Genomic DNA, 19,142 nt, shown 5'->3' on the forward strand with positions numbered 1-19,142 from the left:
CACGGCAAAGCAGAGATAAGGCTTTTATGTCAGCAGTATACTCTCAATGTCACAAGAGCCACCTGTCGATCTATTAAAGACCTGGAGACTGAAATAGTGGAATTGGAGACACTTAGTGATTCCACAGGAAATCGAGGATATGTTGAAATCCTCAAGTCTAAAAAAATGGCTCTAGCCAACCTGCTAGATGTCAAAGTACAGGGTGCACTGGTCCGGTCCCGGATGCAACACATCACAGAGATGGATGCTCCCTCTAGCTTCTTCTTCTCCCTGGAGAAAAAACACGGCCAAAGGAAAACAATTCACTCTTTGTTGTCTGACACAGGGGAGGAGCTAGGTGAGCCTGGCCAGATACGAGAGCGAGCTGTCGAATTCTACACGTCTCTCTTCACCAGCGAGTACGTGGAGAACGACGCACTGTGCGAGGGGTTCTGTGGTGAACTACCTCAGGTCTCCACGGAGACCAACTCACAGCTGGAACAGCCGTTAGGGATGGAGGAGCTGCACACCGCTCTGCAGAGCATGCAGGGACAGCGGTCTCCTGGCATCGATGGTTTGACTGTGGAGTTTTACAAAGCCTTCTGGAGCATCATAGCACTGGATGTAATAGAAGTGTTTAACGAAAGTCTGGCTTCAGGTTGTCTTCCACTGTCCTGCCGCAGGGCAGTCGTAGCTCTTTTACCTAAAAAAGGCAATCTGCAGGACATTAAGAACTGGCGTCCTGTGTCTCTCCTGTGCACAGATTACAAGATCCTGTCGACGGTTTTGGCTAACACTTTAGCACTTTAGTGAAACTGTAAAATGACTAATATGTAAATAAAGTGTGTTTGAAAAATCAAATCAAAATCTCCTTCTTCTTCTTCTTCTTCTTCTTCTCCTTCTTCTTCTTCTTCTTCTTCTTCTTCTTCTCCTTCTTCTTCTTCTTCTTCTTCTTCTTCTTCTTCATGTCTACTAAAGTGTCTTGCGTCATCTGTACTGTGTGTTATTATAATGATTATTGTTGTGTTCGAGTATAAGAAGTAAAGGTGAAGTACGGGTCATCGTGTGGGGTTTTCCCACTCTGTTGTTTGTTTTTATTATTCCTCTACCAATCAGCGCCGCCGCTCCCACCACGTGCATCACGCGCTGTGCGTAGGGCACCAAAAATATCATCACAGTCCAAATAATTATAATGCCGATATTATTTCACTATAGAAATTGTAGGCGCATTTTAGGCATGTATATCACAAAACAGGGTCAGCAAATGATTAAAAAAATATATATAATATGTATAAAATATAAATATTTGTTCCAGTTATCTCTTCGCCCAGAGGGGTATTCCATCAAACTAGCTAAGTGCAAAGCCGGGCTAATTTCGATAATCCTCGCTACCTTTAGCGAGAGTTGCGTTCCATCAACGTGACTTGAGGCACTCTCCGCTAAGTAACCATGGGAATTTATCCGACCAAACTAGCCTGCTCCGGGGCAGGCTAACCATCAGGCTTACTTTAGCGGGGGTTTCAGAGAAGTCCGTCTGTCGGAAACAACTGGACCAGCAGAAGGTTCCGCCAAGCCTAGTCCTCGTGATTTCATCACGTCAAAGACCAAAAATGACCAAAATTACATATATGAAGTACAAACAGACTATATTTTCATCAAGCGTCTAAGAATACACGCTTGCAACTAAAAAAATATGAATAAATCGTTTATTTTGTTTAAGACCGACTGGCCATATCATTATCTAAAGTCCCCAGTTGGGTGAGTGGTGATGCTCCTGCCCCCGAACATGGGCATCGCAGGTTCACATCCCGGCGAGGACATCTCATGTGTGGTTTTTTTTGCTTGTATAATTGTCTTTAGATCAGAGAATTAGACCAACATTTTACCTTAACTATGATAAATATGTCATACAATTTCCCCAGAACCCAAATATAACTTGCAAAAACATGATAGATATAAAGATGTTATTATTAATAGCATGTTATAGATCCCAATGACAAAGGCATTGCTGCATGCAATTTACAGCCTCATACATTCCTTTCAGGTGAGTTCATTAATAGGTTCATTGAATGTGTTTATTAAATTGTTGAGATAAATGAGTTGGTCAATGTAGATGAATTTACTAGGCCTATCTAAAAGAGAGAGAGAGAGAGAGAGAGAGACACAGAGAGAGAGAGAGAGAGAGAGAGAGAGAGAGAGAGAGAGAGAGACAGAGAGAGAGAGAGAGAGAGAGAGAGGTCCGGACAAAGAAAGAAGTTTCTCAAACTTCCATAGTCAGGAATTGAACCGTGGCCGGCTGCATGCAAAGCCGGCACGTTACCTCTACACTATCCTCACGTCCGTGAAGTTGTTGTCAGTATTATATTAGAACATGTTACTCTTAAAGGTACTTCTGTATTTAATCGCTCGGCACTTCTTGCCCAAGCAGCCTCGTGATTTTTATTGATCACTACAGTATTCCCTTTTTGGGTCGAGGCTCGTGATTATACCTGCCCATGTGGGCTGGGCTCTCCAGAGGGCATAGAAGTCGGCCCTCTGCATAGCCTCTCTCTCTCTCAGCTGGCTCCAGACCCTTGATTGTTCCTTCCTTTGTTTGGTTTGTGGCACTATACAGCACACATCTCACCATATTGTCCACACATCCACACACTGCTGACATGACTGACTCCTCTTCTTACCTACACACCACATTCATTTCTAAATAAGTTCATTTACTTTTGTCAAATAAAAGTACCTTTTTGGTGCTTTATCTGTGTGTCGCCTCCCTCCTTGTTGCCACCTTAGAGCCAGGTGGTAACAATACCCAGACACGTTCACATGCATCGTGCAGCCGTCTTCCTCAGCTGGTCTGTGTATCTCCCAACATCACCCAAGAGCAAGCGTTATAAAGCGTTGATGAATGGAAAATCACAGCTGCAGCATCATCATAGTTTATCATTCCTTAGTGGATTTAGCAGGAGCATCTTCTCCAACAATGAAGAAACAGTTTAATATGTTTTTTATTTGTAATATGTTAAAGACATGATGTTTTCTATTCTAATCTGTGTGTGCTCTGTGTTTCATGTTGATGGTTTTCACTGGACAGCAACTAGTTGCTCCAGTCACTAATGCATGTTCCTCAACACGACAAGGTTCAGTCTAAAGACAAAGCCATCCCGATATACTCCATTCATTTAAGTACATTTACACAAGCATGAATACATTTACAACAAGTACAAGGAGGAATGAACCTGACTGATTACAAACTGCTATGTTTTCATCCACATCTTTGCATCGACTCTGAATGTAATCACACCGCTTTGTGTTTGTTGTGAACAGTTTCAGAGACACAGAGACACTGATGATCCAGACCAGAATCCAAACCCAGGATAAAGAGGTTCAGTGAATGTGGTGTTGAAGGTGTGGAGGTGGATCAGTTTGTTAGAGGAGACTCTGTAGAAGGTCAAAGTGCCAGCAGGACAGTCCAAGTACACTGCTACCACACCAGAGGAGGAGGAGGAGGAGGAGGAGGAGGAGGAGGAGGAGGAGATGTCTGTTCGCTTGTTTTTGTGACAGACAAAGTAACCACGACCATCAGAACAACACAGACTCCAGGACTGATCATTCCCTCCAAACAGAGAGTCGTTTCCTCTCCTCTGGATTCCTCTGTAACTCACTGATATATAAACCCTTCCTCTCCACTGGACCTCCCAGTTACAGCGACCAGTCAGACCGTCTCTACACAGCAGCTGAGGCTCTGAGACAAATCTGTCTGGATGATCTGGATATGACTGGTCGTTGAACACACGTGTCACCTTCCTGTTGGTGTCGTCCAGTTTGAGGTTTCTGCTGACTGTGTTTGTGTCCAGTTCCAGTTCACAGACATCTGATGGAGAGAACAAACACAATGCAGCTAAAGGTTATTGTTGGAGACAGTTGGGTGTTTTTTTGTTTGTGTTTTAAAGCTTAATAAATATACTTTGGGTATTAGTATATGACATCACAAGGGAGCGGTAACTTGATGGTGATGATGGTCACGTCATACATTTCATTGATAAATAGACACCGGTGTGTAGTGGTGTGTGTTTTGTTGGATCGCAGAGAAAAACACAGTGTTGGGGAACTAGCAGGAGCAGATTCAGTTATTAATAGATCATTATTAATATCAATACTCAGTCTCAATATTAAGGAGTTTGTACTCAAATGCCAATAATTAATAACTATTAGAATATGAGTACAAACAGTTGAAGGATTAGTGAATTCTTCACAGAGAAGAGGTTGATATCATTCATTCTTATACAACATTAATAAACACAGCAGTATGTTCATAAGGGGTTTATTAACAATAAACAAAGAAACATACACTAAGTCCAAGTGGCCTATCTAACTAAATACTATACAAGTGTGTGTGTGTGTGTGTGTGTGTGTGTGTGTGTGTGTGTGTGTGTGTGTGGGTATGTGTGTGGGTGTATGTGTGTGTGTGTGTGTGTGTGTGTGTGTGTGTCTGTGTGTGTGTGTGTGTGTGTGTGTGTGTGTCTGTGTCTGTGTGTGTGTGTCTGTGTGTGTGTGTGTGTGTGTATGTGTGTGTGTGTGTGTGTGTGTGTGTGTGTGTGTGTGTGTGTGTGTGTGTGGGTGTCGACCAGTCAGCCATGTGGAGTGGGGGTGTTCTTTGTGGGAGGCCGTGTGGTCCTGCCTGGAGAACAGGTTTCTATATATGTGTATAATTAGTGTAATATATGTAGAGCCGTTAGGAAAGTTGGATTAGTGAGAACGAACCTGTCTGTTCTGGATCACTGACGATCAACAGACTAAACAAAAACACCACAAAATTACATCGTTGGTCCTAAAAATATCACAGTTTGGCCTTAAATTACTAAAGATGGACACCAGACCAACCTGTGGTCTGGTCTCTGGACTCATGTGAGCTACTATCTAGACCTCTGGGGGACCACAGACAGTCTCTGGTTCCTCCACATAGTCTGGTCTGGTCTCTGCACTCATGTGAGCTACTATCTAGACCTCTGGGGGACCACAGACAGTCTCTGGTTCCTCCACATAGTCTGGTCTGGTCTCTGGACTCATGTGAGCTACTATCTAGACCTCTGGGGGACCACAGACAGTCTCTGGTTCCTCCACATAGTCTGGTCTGGTCTCTGGACTCATGTGAGCTACTATCTAGACCTCTGGGGGACCACAGACAGTCTCTGGTTCCTCCACATAGTCTGGTCTGGTCTCTGCACTCATGTGAGCTACTATCTAGACCTCTGGGGGACCACAGACAGTCTCTGGTTCCTCCACATAGTCTGGTCTGGTCTCTGGACTCATGTGAGCTACTATCTAGACCTCTGGGGGACCACAGACAGTCTCTGGTTCCTCCACATAGTCTGGTCTGGTCTCTGGACTAATGTGAGCTACTATCTAGACCTCTGGGGGACCACAGACAGTCTCTGGTTCCTCCACATAGTCTGGTCTGGTCTCTGGACTAATGTGAGCTACTATCTAGACCTCTGGGGGACCACAGACAGTCTCTGGTTCCTCCACATAGTCTGGTCTGGTCTGTGGACTAATGTGAGCTACTATCTAGACCTCTAGGGGACCACAGACCCAGGAGACAACATCTGGGTCCTCCATTTAGGATTCAGGGACGTCAGGACGACAGGAGGACCATCTCAACGCTGAGACGCTTTAGAGACACAGAGTCTCAGGAACTTCTCTCTTCACTTCAAATATTTAAACTCACACAAACACCACAACAACGGGAATGTTGGGTATTCGCCTCCGTTGCCGTCCGGCAGGAATTGGCGTCCGTTTGCGTCTCTGCGTTGACTTTGTGTGGAATTGAAGGTGAAAATGTGGCGTTTGGTGTGAACACAACACGACATCTTTACAGCCACGAAGAAACAAACGCTACGTCCTGATTAGAATCGGATTTCAGTCATGAACACGTTCAAATCTGGAGCAGCTGAGTTACTGAAGACATACTCACACTTCATCAGACCAGGTCTCAGTCTCTGCTGTCCCCCATGGTCCACCCTGCAGGAAGACATGCAAACACCAGTAAACATGAAGCCCAGCTCCTTAGTCAGAGACTGTTGTCCATCTGTCCTCACCTGAGAGTCCAGTCTGATGTCTGTCCATCTGTCCTCACCTGAGAGTGTCCAGTCTGATGTCTGTCCATCTGTCCTCACCTGAGAGTCCAGTCTGATGTCTGTCCATCTGTCCTCACCTGAGAGTGTCCAGTCTGATGTCTGTCCATCTGTCCTCACCTGAGAGTCCAGTCTGATGTCTGTCCATCTGTCCTCACCTGAGAGACCAGTCTGATGTCTGTCCATGTGTCCTCATCTGAGAGTGTCCAGTCTGATGTCTGTCCATGTGTCCTCACCTGAGAGTCCAGTCTGATGTCTGTCCATCTGTCCTCACCTGAGAGTCCAGTCTGATGTCTGTCCATCTGTCCTCACCTGAGAGTGTCCAGTCTGATGTCTGTCCATCTGTCCTCACCTGAGAGTCCAGTCTGATGTCTGTCCATCTGTCCTCACCTGAGAGACCAGTCTGATGTCTGTCCATCTGTCCTCACCTGAGAGTGTCCAGTCTGATGTCTGTCCATCTGTCCTCACCTGAGTGTCCAGTCTGATGTCTGTCCATCTGTCCTCACCTGAGAGACCAGTCTGATGTCTGTCCATCTGTCCTCACCTGAGTGTCCAGTCTGATGTCTGTCCATCTGTCCTCACCTGAGAGACCAGTCTGATGTCTGTCCATCTGTCCTCACCTGAGAGCCCAGTCTGATGTCTGTCCATCTGTCCTCACCTGAGAGTCCAATCTGATGTCTGTCCATATGTCCTCACCTGAGAGTCCAGTCTGATGTCTGTCCATCTGTCCTCACCTGAGAGTGTCCAGTCTGATGTCTGTCCATCTGTCCTCACCTGAGAGTGTCCAGTCTGATGTCTGTCCATGTGTCCTCACCTGAGAGACCAGTCTGATGTCTGTCCATCTGTCCTCACCTGAGAGTCCAGTCTGATGTCTGTCCATCTGTCCTCACCTGAGAGTCCAGTCTGATGTCTGTCCATGTGTCCTCATCTGAGAGTGTCCAGTCTGATGTCTGTCCACCTGTCCTCACCTGAGAGTGTCCAGTCTGATGTCTGTCCATCTGTCCTCACCTGAGTGTCCAGTCTGATGTCTGTCCATCTGTCCTCACCTGAGAGTCCAGTCTGATGTCTGTCCATCTGTCCTCACCTGAGAGTCCAGTCTGATATCTGTCCACCTGTCCTCACCTGAGAGTGTCCAGTCTGATGTCTGTCCATCTGTCCTCACCTGAGAGTGTCCAGTTTGATGTCTGTCCACCTGTCTTCACCTGAGAGTGTCCAGTCTGATGTCTGTCCACCTGTCCTCACCTGAGAGTGTCCAGTCTCCAGTGTGGACCCTCCAGTCCAGCAGACAGCAGCTTGACTCCTGAGTCTCCTGGATGATTGTAGCTCAGGTCCAGCTGTCTCAGATAGGAGGGGTTGGAGTCCAGAGCTGAGGCCAGAGAAGAACAGCCGTCCTCTGTGATGAGACAACCTGACAGACTGAAGACACACACACTACTGTCACTTCTGGGGACTTTACATAGACTTATGTCCATTTGTCCACTTTTTAAAATGAGAAGAAGTGATATTTGTCTTTTGTTGTGTTGATGTTGTTCTGGGTGGGATAAGCGTGGCTGAGTGATGGACAGAGATGGACAGAGGAGGACGTTAAAAGAAAGACAAGAGACGAGCTGAAATGATTGAGAGAGAAATTGAAGCGTTAGAACTCAACTCAACTTTATTTATATAGCACTTTAAAACAACCGTAGTTGAAAACAGAGTGCTGTACAGAGACATAACACAATGAAAACACTCAAATAAATAAAACAGACAGTAAAACAGGTGTTTCATTGTTTTTAAAAGCAATTAGAAACAATAAAACACTAAATCAAAGCAGGGCCATAAACACACTAAAACAGGAGTAAAGTCTCATGTGGAGTTGAAAGCCAGGGAGTAAAAATGGGTTTTAAGACTGGTTTTAAAAATGGACAGTGAGGAGGCTTGTCTAATGTGCAATGGTAGCTCGTTCCAGAGTTTTGGGGCAGCAGTGGAGAAAGCTCTGTCCCCTCTGAGCTTCCTTTTGGACCTCGGTACCTCCAGGAGCAGCAGGTCAGCTGACCTGAGGCACCGAGCAGGAGGGTAGGGTTGAAGGAGCTCAGAGAGGTAAGGGGGGGCGAGACCATTTGAAGACTTAAAAACAAATAAAAGAATCTTAAAATGGACTCTAAAATGCACAGGCAGCCAGTGGAGGGAGGCCAGGACTGGAGTTATGTGCTCCCTCTTACGCGCTCCAGTTAGGAGGCGAGCGGCTGCATTTTGCACCAGCTGGAGACGTGCGAGGGAGGACTGGCTGGCTCCACAATAAAGTGCATTACAGTAATCCAGCCCAGATGTTATGAAGGCCTGGATTACTGTCTCAAAGTGCTTTTGTGCAACGAAAGGCTTCACCTTTGCCAGCTGCCTGATCTGAAAGAAGCTGGACTTCAATACTGAACTAATTTGCTGATCCAATTTAAAATCACTGTCCATTTTAAAACCCAAGCTTGTGACTGTTGGCTTTCCATAGTCTGTCAAAGGGCCCAAGTCAATGGGCGAGGGTTCACGAGAGCTGCTGGGGCCAAACCATCACTTCTGTTTTATTTTGGTTCAAATATAAACAGTTCAAGGCCTTCCAGGCTTTGATGTCTTGGAGACATGACAGAAGGGGTGTGAGGGAGAAACCATTTGTTAGAAAGAGAAGAACAACAGTAGAAACAGTCTATGTGGTCTGTCTTCAGACCTGGTGGGCCAACAAAGATCTGGTATTGATTTTAAACCATCTAGCAAAGAAAAAAGGCTGGAATTCAATAACATTTCAACAATGTTTATAGTTTTCATATTGAACTGGAGGAATTATGAATAACAAGGACTCTGATAATAACAGTAAAATACAAAACACAGCTTTGAAAATGTGCTTCTTAAGAGTCTCAGAACATATGAGGCATTCAGGTGTTCAACTGGAAGAAAAGAGTCTGTCTTGATTCAAAGCTCTGTTCTCACTGTCAGCGTTCCTCTTTGAGAGCAGCCGTGTGAACTTATCTATCGGCTCTAGATCTCACCCACCTGACTGACGTTTATCACCTCCACTCTCTGATCCATCTGTCAGCTGTCAGTGAGTCTCCTCAGTTGTCACCATGGAAACGTCACTCACAGAAACTCCAGTTTGCACAGATTTGATTAAGTTCAGAGTTAACGTTTCACCCCGTTGCATTACTGGGTAATTTAGTGTTTGTGAGTAGCAACCAGTGAGATGATTTAGCCTCCAACCATCTGAACCAGTGTAGTGATGCTAACGCTGCAGCAGTAAAATGGAAACGCTCCGTCATCATTTCATAATTCTCAATGATCTATCAGTTATGGGTCTGGGTCCTGATAGGACGGGGTCTGGGTCTGGATCTGGGCCAAGCTCCACCTCTTAGTGACCCTTGCTATAGAGCCTTTTACAGTCATTGTCATCATAAATGTGTGTGCACATGTTGGTGTTAAAATGGCGTTTTGTCTCCGCCGTGCAGACGAGTTAGAAGCTTTAAACTTTGAATTAAAACTGTCAGCAGCATCAAAATGTCTGCTTGGTTCATGTTCAGTTGTCAGAGTTGATATTCCAATCAGGCATCAACCTCTGGTTCAGAGAAGTGAAGTCAAGCCTGAAGGTCCTTAAAGCTGCATTCTCTCTGCTGGCCACTAGGGGGTGTTTTCATGAATAATATGTCTTCATTGCATCTGCATAGCTTTGAGTCTGCATGTGGGTCCTCCCTGCTGCTTCAGCCACCGTGACAAGAATATTAGTTCATTTCATATAAAACTCAATAAACTCAACTGTATAGAAAGTGGTTCAAACTGGCTCCACCTTGACAGCAGAGACAGTCTGGTGTTGGAGTTCAGGCTCACATGTTCATGGAGTGACGTTCACAAACGTAGACTGACGTTTGCAACAGCATTTATAAACACCAGGTGGATTTATAAAACTATTAAAACATGGAACGGCAGGGAAAAGAGAAACAAGAGGTTTGGTTTTGACAAAAGTTTGGTTTTGTTCTTTTGCTGGCAAGTCGTTAGCAGCAGAAACAGTATTTCATCACCATGGTAACAGATTAGTAGCAAACGTGTCTTTTTAGGAATACGTGGATATAAATAACTGAATATTTGGTGCATGTAAACACATCATTGAAAGCTTCATAGGTAAACTTCTCAAAGTAGTTGAATCTGACCTGAGAGTTTCCAGTCGACAGTGTGGACTCTCCAGGCCAGCAGACAGCAGCTTCACTCCTGAATCCTGCAGGTCGTTGGTACTCAGGTCCAGGTCTCTTAGACTGGAGGACTGGGAGCTGAGAACTGAGGACAGACCTTCACAGCTTCTCTCTGAGAGCTTACAGCCACTGAGTCTGAAGAGGAATCAGAAATTAGTGATGAAACAATTACAAACAACTGTTCATCCCCTCAGGTTCTAACTGACATTATTATCCTAATGAAGTTAATGATGTTTAACATGTTTGTTCATCAGGTTATTGTTGCAGCTGGGTGGCGTATTAGGCTCCATGGTGAGGTTAACGTCACACTGTGCCATCTGTTTATTTCTGTCTGAGTCTTCTTTCAAGACTCTCACTGACTCCGTTTCACCAATCAAACGCAGCCAGGCAGTCACATGACGGCACACAAACTCTCCACGCCCGGTTATAGATAGAACTCTTTTAACGTGTTTTAATTCTAAATCCTTGTCATTCAGAGACAAATGTGCATAAATATGCAAGTGTATGTGCAATCATTTATGGAGGAGTCACAATATACCGCCCACTTTTTGAAATCCCCCGACTTTTACCGTCTAAAGTCAGTGAATCTGTCGATCCTATTTAAGTTTCACTTTCAGTTGTGAATCAGTTCCTTTCTGAATGTTTCTGATGTGAGATTCTGTTTGTAGCTGCTCATCACGCAGATTCTTGTGGGTCGAGTCATTCTTATGTCGACAAAACTCAGAGAAAAGTTACAATAAATGTCTTCAACATGACTATCCATCACTGTGTGTGTGTGTGTGTGTGTGTGTGTGTGTGTGTGTATATGTGTGTGTGTATCTCTGTGTGTGTGTGTGTGTGTGTGTATGTGTGTATATGTGTGTGTGTGTGTGTGTGTGTGTGTGTATCTGTGTGTGTGTGTATGTGTGTGTGTGTGTGTGTGTGTGTGTGTGTGTGTGTGTGTGTGTGTGTATGTGTGTGTGTGTGTGTGTGTGTGTGTGTGTGTGTGTGTGTGTGTGTGTGTGTGTGTGTATGTGTGTGTGTGTGTGTATGTGTGTGTGTGTGTGTGTGTGTGTGTGTGTGTGTGTGTGTGTGTATCTGTGTGTGTGTGTGTGTGTGTGTGAGCTGTGTTGTTTCTTTTCTTTCAGCTGAGGTAACAAACGCTTCATGTTAGAGAAAGCATTGGTTTTTATGTAACTGGGGGGGTTAGCTGCCCTTCCAACGTCTATGCCTCCTGGGAGTCTCTCAGATCACCAGGTGCGGGGCCACAATAATCAGAATTTACTCAGAAGTTACTCAGTACTCGAGTAGTTTTTTCACTAAATACTTTCTTACCTTTACTCTTCAGTAACTATTTGGAACTACGTTTTACTTCTTTACCTTTTGCAGTTTGGAAAACCAATCAAATGGTTCAGAATGCAGATAGAACCTTGTAATTCCAAGATGGTTTGTTGTTTTCTGAATGAAAAACTATATTTACAGAGCTTTGCTGGAGGCTTGGACCACCGGCAGCAGCCTCAGAAGAGCCTCCTCTGAAGCAGAGTATTCCTTCAGGTCAAACACGTCCAGATGTTTATCTGATGACAGTAAGATGAAGACCAGAGCTGACCACTGACCAGGAGACAGTTTATTGGAGGAGAGATATCCTAAAGTCAGATACTGTTGGATCTCCTCCACCAGAGAACGATCATTCAGTTCATTCAGACAGTGGAACAGATTGATGCTTCTCTCTGGAGACAGATCCTCATCAACCTTCTCCTTGATGTACTGGACTGTTTCCTGATTGGTCTGTGAGCTACTTCCTGTCTGTGTCAGCAGACCTCGTAGGTGTTTCTGATTGGTCTCTAGTGACAGACCCAGAAGGAAGCGGAGGAACAGGTCCAGGTGTCCGTTTGGACTCTGTAAGGCCTTGTCCACAGCTCTCTGGTGCAGATGTGTTAGTTTAGGTTTGTGTCTGGAGACTTTAGACCCAGAGGAGGTTGTTGGTTCTACTGCCATCAGATTGACACCAGAGTTGATGAAGGTCAGATGGACATGAAGAGCAGCCAGAAACTCCTGAACACTCAGATGGACGAAGCAGAACACCTGGTCCTGGTACAGTCCTCTCTCCTCTCTGAAGACCTGTGTGAACACTCCTGAGTACACTGAGGCTGCTTTGATATCGATGCCACACTCTTTCAGGTCTGGTTCATAGAAGATCAGGTTTCCTTTCTGCAGCTGCTCAAAAGCCAGTTTTCCTAGAGACTCAATCATCTTCCCGGTCTCTGGACTCCAGTGTTGATCCGTCTCAGCTCCTCCATCATACTTGACGTTCTTCAGTTTGGACTGAACCACCAGGAAGTGGATGTACATGTCGGTCAGGGTCTTGGGCAGCTCCCCTCCCTCCCTGGTCTTCAACACGTCCTCCAGAACTGTAGCAGTGATCCAGCAGAAGACCGGGATGTGGCACATGATGTGGAGGCTCCGTGAGGTCTTGATGTGGGCCATGATCCTGTTTGCCTGCTCCTCATCTCTGAACCTCTTCCTGAAGTAGTCCTCCTTCTGTGGGTCAGTGAACCCTCTGACCTCTGTCACCATGTCAACACACCCAGGAGGGATCTGATTGGCTGCTGCAGGTCTTGTGGTGATCCAGAGGCGAGCAGAGGGAAGCAGTTCACCCCTGATGAGGTTTGTCAGCAGGACTTGGACTGAGGTGGACTCTGTGACATCAGTCAGGATCTCGTTGTTGAGGAAGTCCAGAGGAAGTCGACACTCGTCCAGACCGTCAAAGATGAACACAACCTGGAACCCTTCAAACCTGCAGATTCCTGCTTCTTTGGTTCCAGGGAAGAAGTGATGAAGGAGTTCCACCAAGCTGAACTTCTTCTCTTTCAGCAGGTTCAGCTCTCTGAAAGTGAATGGAAACGTGAACTGTATGTCCTGGTTGGCTTTGTCTTCAGCCCAGTCCAGAGTGAACTTCTGTGTTAACACTGTTTTCCCGATGCCAGCCACTCCCTTTGTCATCACTGTTCTGATTGGTTCATCCCTTCCAGGTGAGCCTTTAAAGATGTCTTCTTGTCTGATGGTTGTTTCTGGTCTGTCTGGTTTCCTGGATGCCCTTTGAATCTGTCTGACCTCATGTTGGTCATTGACCTCTGCAGTCCCTCCCTCTGTGACGTGGAGCTCCGTGTAGACCTGATTCAGGAGGGTTGGGTTTCCTGCTTTAGTGATGCCCTCAAACAAACACTGGAACTTCTTCTTGAGGCTAGACTTGAGTTCACGTTGGTACACTGGACCAGCGGTTCCTGGATAAACAACAAAGGAACCCAGTTAGTGGATCCTACAGACCCTTTTACAGTCTATGAACAAGCCATGTGTTAGAGCCATGTATTCCTATAGTCCTCAGTAGTAGTGACTTCATGAGCTTCTTTCATGATTAAATCAGAAATATTGGACACAAAATCAATCAGGTGCACCTGATGAAGCCAACAGAAGTAAAATAAAAGACATTTACAAGACAAACAGAACTGGAAGGATATATAACCCTTTGAACTGCAGCTGTAAAGCTCAGTGAGTCAGTCTAGAAATAAAGAGACTCTTGTATCGCCTCAATGTGCCGTTCTGGTTTTGAAAGGAAAATTCACCAGAATGAGATTTTTAAGGCAACAAAAAAGAAACACTGACCTCTGGTGGCATCTGCTGGTCACTACAACACATCACAATACAGCATCATAGAAAGAGACGGTATTGATGACGGTGTTGAAAATAGTACCGTTGGGATTTCTAAATATCCTGGTAGACCGTAATCCTCCACGCTGAGACGCCACCATTGAAAACATGGAGGTGTCCTCGTAGAAGCCTGTTTTAAATACATTTTCTTTTCATCTACCAACACTGGAGTTATACGAGCTGAAAGTCACCAGTTAACACGGTCACTGGGTGAAGTGAAACACCTGTTCCTCTGAAACAGTCGTGATCCTGTCTGAACTCTGTAGAACTTGAGTCTGTTGGAATATCGATTCTGACATCCGAACACGTAACAAGCAGACATTTAGATGCTACTAACAGTTTAAATTCACTGTTTAAAGCTTCTAACTCGTCTGGATGGTTAAAGCAAAGCAACATAAATGTTGACATCATGCGTACGCATAATAATGATGATGTCAGCTGTAATCAGGTCTGTAGACAACCAGAGAACCTAAACATTGAAGTTGTGTGCAGCCTATTAGGAGAAATATGAAGTTCTTCATGTTGAATCCTTCTCTTCTTTCCACCATGTTAAATCTGTTAAAATCCTCTTACTGATCAGCACACAGGCAGCCAGCTCCTCCTGCTTCATTCTCCTCAGGAAGTCCACTGTGATCTTCTGAAACGCCTCTCTGCTCCTCCTCTGCTCTTCATCCTCACCGTCCAACAACTCCTCGTCCTCACTCTCCAAGCATTCTGGGTAATCTGGACTCAGGACCTTCTGGATCTTCTTCAGCTCGTTCTTCACAAAAGTGCCGATGTTCTCCTCCAGCAGCTGGAACAGAAGGATAAACTGAACATGAACTCTAAAGAACCCAACATGGGATTCATGTGTGGGTCTGAGCAGCATGGAGACCACTAGAACCAGTTCAGCATTGAATCTGTAGTTGATGTGGTTAATAGTGAAAGGTGAGCTTGTACATGTACTCACCATAAATATGGAGTCCAGGTGTGTTTGATGCTGCTGGGTCAACGGAACCTCTGAGATCTGCTGAACTCTGTGGAGAAAACCAAGTTTAAAGAGTCACTAAACCACAGACTGGAGATCAGAAGTGGACGTCGTCATGGTGACAACGCCTGTTGGTTTGTGGACTACGGTTTTGAAGCCTCGGATTCTGCACAAAGGGTGGATCTGATGAACACAAGCGGTAGAGCGGAACCCAGAGCAGCAACCTTACTGGATCTGGATCCATGTGGATTCTGGTGTGAAGCTGCTAACAAAGTTAGCTTCATAATTCAAGGTCAACTTTACAGCTAAGTGTTTAAGTCATCTTAGTAGCTAACTAGCATTGGTAGAGACCTGTCAATCAGCAGGTAAGCCCCGCCCCCTAAAGCATCCCCTGCTTCCTGGTCTGGTGGACTCTAAATGGACCATCATGTACTAAATGAACATCATGCTGGATTGAAGAAGACTTGAAACTAGAGATTGAGACCATAAACTCATGTTTACAATGTTTACTGAGATAATACATCAAGAGAGAAGTAGGACCATTTTCTCATAGACTTCTATACAACCAGAGAGGAGTCGCCCCCTGGTGGCCAGCAGAGAGAAGTAGGACCATTTTCTCATAGACTTCTATACAACCAGAGGGGAGTCGCCCCCTGGTGGCCAGCAGAGAGAAGTAGGACCATTTTCTCATAGAGTTCTATACAACCAGAGGGGAGTCGCCCCCTGGTGGCCAGCAGAGAGAAGTAGGACCATTTTCTCATAGACTTCTATACAACCAGAGAGGAGTCGCCCCCTGGTGGCCAGCAGAGAGAAGTAGGACCATTTTCTCATAGACTTCTATACAACCAGAGAGATTGACAGTTAAAGGCACTTCAGCTTTGGCTTCACTTTACAGAACGGGTCCGATGTAAACCCACTTTAGCATATATTAGCTTAGCTTAGCTTGCAGTAGCTGTCACGTTAGCCAATTTAGCTTCTCACTGACTCTTAACTTTCCTCTGGCTGGTCTAGACCTGATTCATCCTCTAAGGAGGGTTCAGGTTCAGTTCTTACCTTCCATCATCAGCTTGGTCAGCTTTAAATCTAATATTGCGGGGCATAGACTGGTCACTCTTCATGGACACACAGCTGGGTCCAGGTCCAGGGGAGTCTGGTCTCTGCTGCTGCATCCTGATATATTAAATACAATATCAGATTCTAACTAGTTGAGCTTCATGAATCAGTTTGCTCTGTTTATCTTTATATTGATGAGTCTTGCTCTAAGAGTTGATGCTTGTGTCAAAATCAATACTATAAATGGATCTGGGTCACATCAAACCACGTTGTGGACCCGTGAACACCCGTCTTAGTGCTGGACTCAGCGTTTTGCTAGCATAATGTTAGCTTTGTGGTTTGTAGCTCTGCCTAAGGGTTCTATGAGCTGAGCGGACTAGAAATATCTCCCGTTGCCAAGTCGTATCTAAGGTCCGTCCTATTAACGGGAGCAGTGGACAATGTCCGTTGCATGAGAACCTTATGGGGTGACAATGATGGGGAAACGGAGTTATGACTCATGAAACAACTTTACATTTTGGTTGCAAAATCTCCACTGGGCGTCTGATGGTTCTGTCCTTCACGTAGTCCATTACCTCCTGATAATAGACACCTCCTCATGCATTATCAGTTACGTTAAAACCTATAATAAGAGTCTGGTGGATATAAAGTGTCTTACTTAATACTCTACAACCTCCCTTGAGTGAGAGGAAGACGGTGCTCGAGTTTGGTGTTAGTTTGGAGTCTTTCTGTTCTTAGCTTAGCTTAGCCTGGCCGCTACTCTTCTATGTCATTAACTCTTTACTTTTCCCGTCTATGAGTCTTTTCTTTCAAGAGGTTTTCTCCTCATTGTCTCTTTAAGGTTGGATTGTTTATTTCATATTCTGTAGTTTAATCCCAGTTAAAAAGGATTTAATTGGTCCTTTCTGTTCGAGCTTCAGGGAAACAAGAGACTGTCTGTCACTCATCGTGGTTCAGAAGACAGAACGGGTTGCAGGATTCAGGGCTGGTGGACTCTGAGTTATTGATTAAGGTGCTGGTCTAGACCTGATTCATTGAGAGTTCAGGTTCAGTTCTTACCTTCCATCAGCAGCTTGGTCACCTTTAAAGTCAATCAAGTCAGGCATAGACTGGTCACTCTTCATGGACACACAGCTGGGTCCAGGTCCAGGTCCAGGGGAGTCTGGTCTCTGCTGCTGCATCCTGATACAATAAATACAATTTAAGAAATACTTTTACTACGATATTATCCCAATACAATATGATCATGATACATAGGTCACGATATGGAGGAAACCCCCCTTCCTATCTGCAATGTCATGAGTGGTGCAAATAAACATGAAACCATCCTGCTGTCAAACTAAGTAGTGTGAGGGGCAAGTTGCATTGTGGGAGATGTTTGGCAGTTCAGACCATCACATTATTCATTCAGCAAATGTTTCATGTGTGTAAATTACAAACCACTCAGGTGGAAGATTCCATCAGCTGTTGTGAGTTATTGTTGATCCACACTGTGTTTTTGTGGTCCAACAGACCAACAGAGAAAAGATCTGAATTTCCAGTTAAACTTTCATTCCTATCATATCAATATTTGAAGCTGATCAGCTGAAGTGTCAGCAGGTTACAGCGTCAGGTCCAGGTGTGTGTCAGGTTAATATTTAATCTGAATATTTATTTGACTTATCATCAAACTTTACTGCTTCTTCTTCTCAGACAACTAACCGTATTGAAGGCAATTAAAGCTTCTGGTCTCAGTGATTGTTCACCAAAGTGAAAACAAATGGATTCAACAGGAGAGTCGACACTAGATTCAGATCATCCCCGACATGGACTACAAAGGTCTGGACCAAGACCTGGGCCCTCATTTATAAAACTGTGCGTAGGATCCTTACTAAAAGTGTACGTACGCCAAAAAGCCAAAGTTTGCAAAAAAAAATCTGATTTATAAAACTGTGCGCACGCAAGCTGTACGCAATGTTCCCTTTATAAATCACAGGATCACCTACAAGTGTGCGTACCTGAGTCCCGCCCTGTACACGCCCACATTTAACTATGTTAATGAGCCGGCATGCAATCGTTTCCGTGTGGTGAATCACGGCGACAGGTCAGAAAAAAGCAAAGAAACTTAACTTTTCAGAAACGGAGAAAGAGACACTTGTTGGGGAGGTGGAGGCCCGGACAATAATTTAATTTAGTGGCCACAGCAGCGGGATCACGAATAAAAAGACGCAGTGCGAGTGGCAACACATTGCTGCTGCAGTCAACGGCGTCAGCTGGACGGAGCGGACGGTGATCTGAAGGTAAATGACATCTTTCTGCTCCTAACATGGATTTAATGTATTGCTAGAGTATTTGAGGAGGTTTGATTTTGATGTGACTTTGACGGGGATTGTGTCTGAAAAGGAGGGAGAAACAGACGCGACTGAGACCAGAGGGATAAGGGTGAACAGATTTTAAACTTTTATTGTATATAAAACAAAACGTTAAATCGTTTCTGTCCTTCCAGAGTCTGCAGCGTGTGGCGTAGAGGAGGGTGACGTGAGGAGGGTGATGTGAGGAGGGTGACGGTGAGGAGGGTGATGTGAGGAGGGTGACGGTGAGGAGGGTGACGGTGAGGAGGGTGATGTGAGGAGGGTGATGTGAGGAGGGTGATGTGAGGAGGGTGACGGTGAGGAGGGTGACGGTGAGGAGGGTGACGTGAGGAGGGTGACGGTGAGGAGGGTGATGTGAGGAGGGTGACGGTGAGGAGGGTGATGTGAGGAGGGTGACGGTGAGGAAGGTGACGAGGAGGGTGACGTGAGGAGGGTGACGGTGAGGAGGGTGATGTGAGGAGGGTGACGGTGAGGAGGGTGATGTGAGGAGGGTGACGTGAGGAGGGTGATGTGAGGAGGGTGATGTGAGGAGGGTGACGGTGAGGAGGGTGATGTGAGGAGGGTGATGTGAGGAGGGTGATGTGAGGAGGGTGACGGTGAGGAGGGTGATGTGAGGAGGGTGATGTGAGGAGGGTGACGGTGAGGAGGGTGATGTGAGGAGGGTGATGTGAGGAGGGTGACGGTGAGGAGGGTGACGGTGAGGAGGGTGACGTGAGGAGGGTGACGGTGAGGAAGGTGACGGTGAGGAAGGTGACGAGGAGGGTGACGTGAGGAGGGT

At 45.5% G+C, this 19,142-nt stretch overlaps 4 protein-coding genes across 13 annotated transcripts in view; 2 read left to right on the forward strand and 2 right to left on the reverse strand.

The window, feature by feature from the left end:
• LOC311008672 (protein NLRC3-like) overlaps nt 1-10,069 on the reverse strand; it is a 47,308-nt gene extending 37,239 nt beyond the window's left edge. The window contains exon 1 of the mRNA XM_084002484.1: nt 9,835-10,069. The gene's annotated coding sequence lies outside the window, so the exon portion shown is untranslated. The remainder of the gene's footprint in view (nt 1-9,834) is intronic.
• The window catches only part of LOC311008608 (uncharacterized protein), a 248,212-nt gene that overhangs the window by 157,106 nt on the left and 71,964 nt on the right, over nt 1-19,142 (reverse strand). For 8 of the 9 annotated variants that reach the window (XM_084002348.1, XM_084002347.1, XM_084002354.1 and 5 more), the window contains 2 exons: nt 17,073-17,195; nt 16,014-16,130 (listed from right to left, as the gene is read on the reverse strand). In XM_084002348.1, the coding sequence (XP_083858474.1) occupies nt 16,014-16,130; nt 17,073-17,195 (240 nt within the window). The remainder of the gene's footprint in view (nt 1-16,013; nt 16,131-17,072; nt 17,196-19,142) is intronic. The other variant, XM_084002350.1, reaches the window with a different exon arrangement.
• Nucleotides 1-19,142, forward strand: part of LOC311008662 (programmed cell death 1 ligand 1-like) — a 106,783-nt gene that overhangs the window by 1,363 nt on the left and 86,278 nt on the right. The window lies entirely within an intron of this gene.
• The window catches only part of LOC311008641 (endophilin-A1-like), a 106,901-nt gene continuing 98,564 nt past the window's right edge, over nt 10,806-19,142 (forward strand). Inside the window, exon 1 of the mRNA XM_084002419.1 lies at nt 10,806-11,183. Coding sequence (XP_083858545.1) covers nt 11,162-11,183 — 22 coding nt within the window. The 5' untranslated portion in view covers nt 10,806-11,161. The remainder of the gene's footprint in view (nt 11,184-19,142) is intronic.

Source organism: Eutrigla gurnardus, assembly GCF_963514095.1.
Source record: "Eutrigla gurnardus genome assembly, chromosome: 23".
Classification (NCBI taxonomy): domain Eukaryota; kingdom Metazoa; phylum Chordata; class Actinopteri; order Perciformes; family Triglidae; genus Eutrigla; species Eutrigla gurnardus.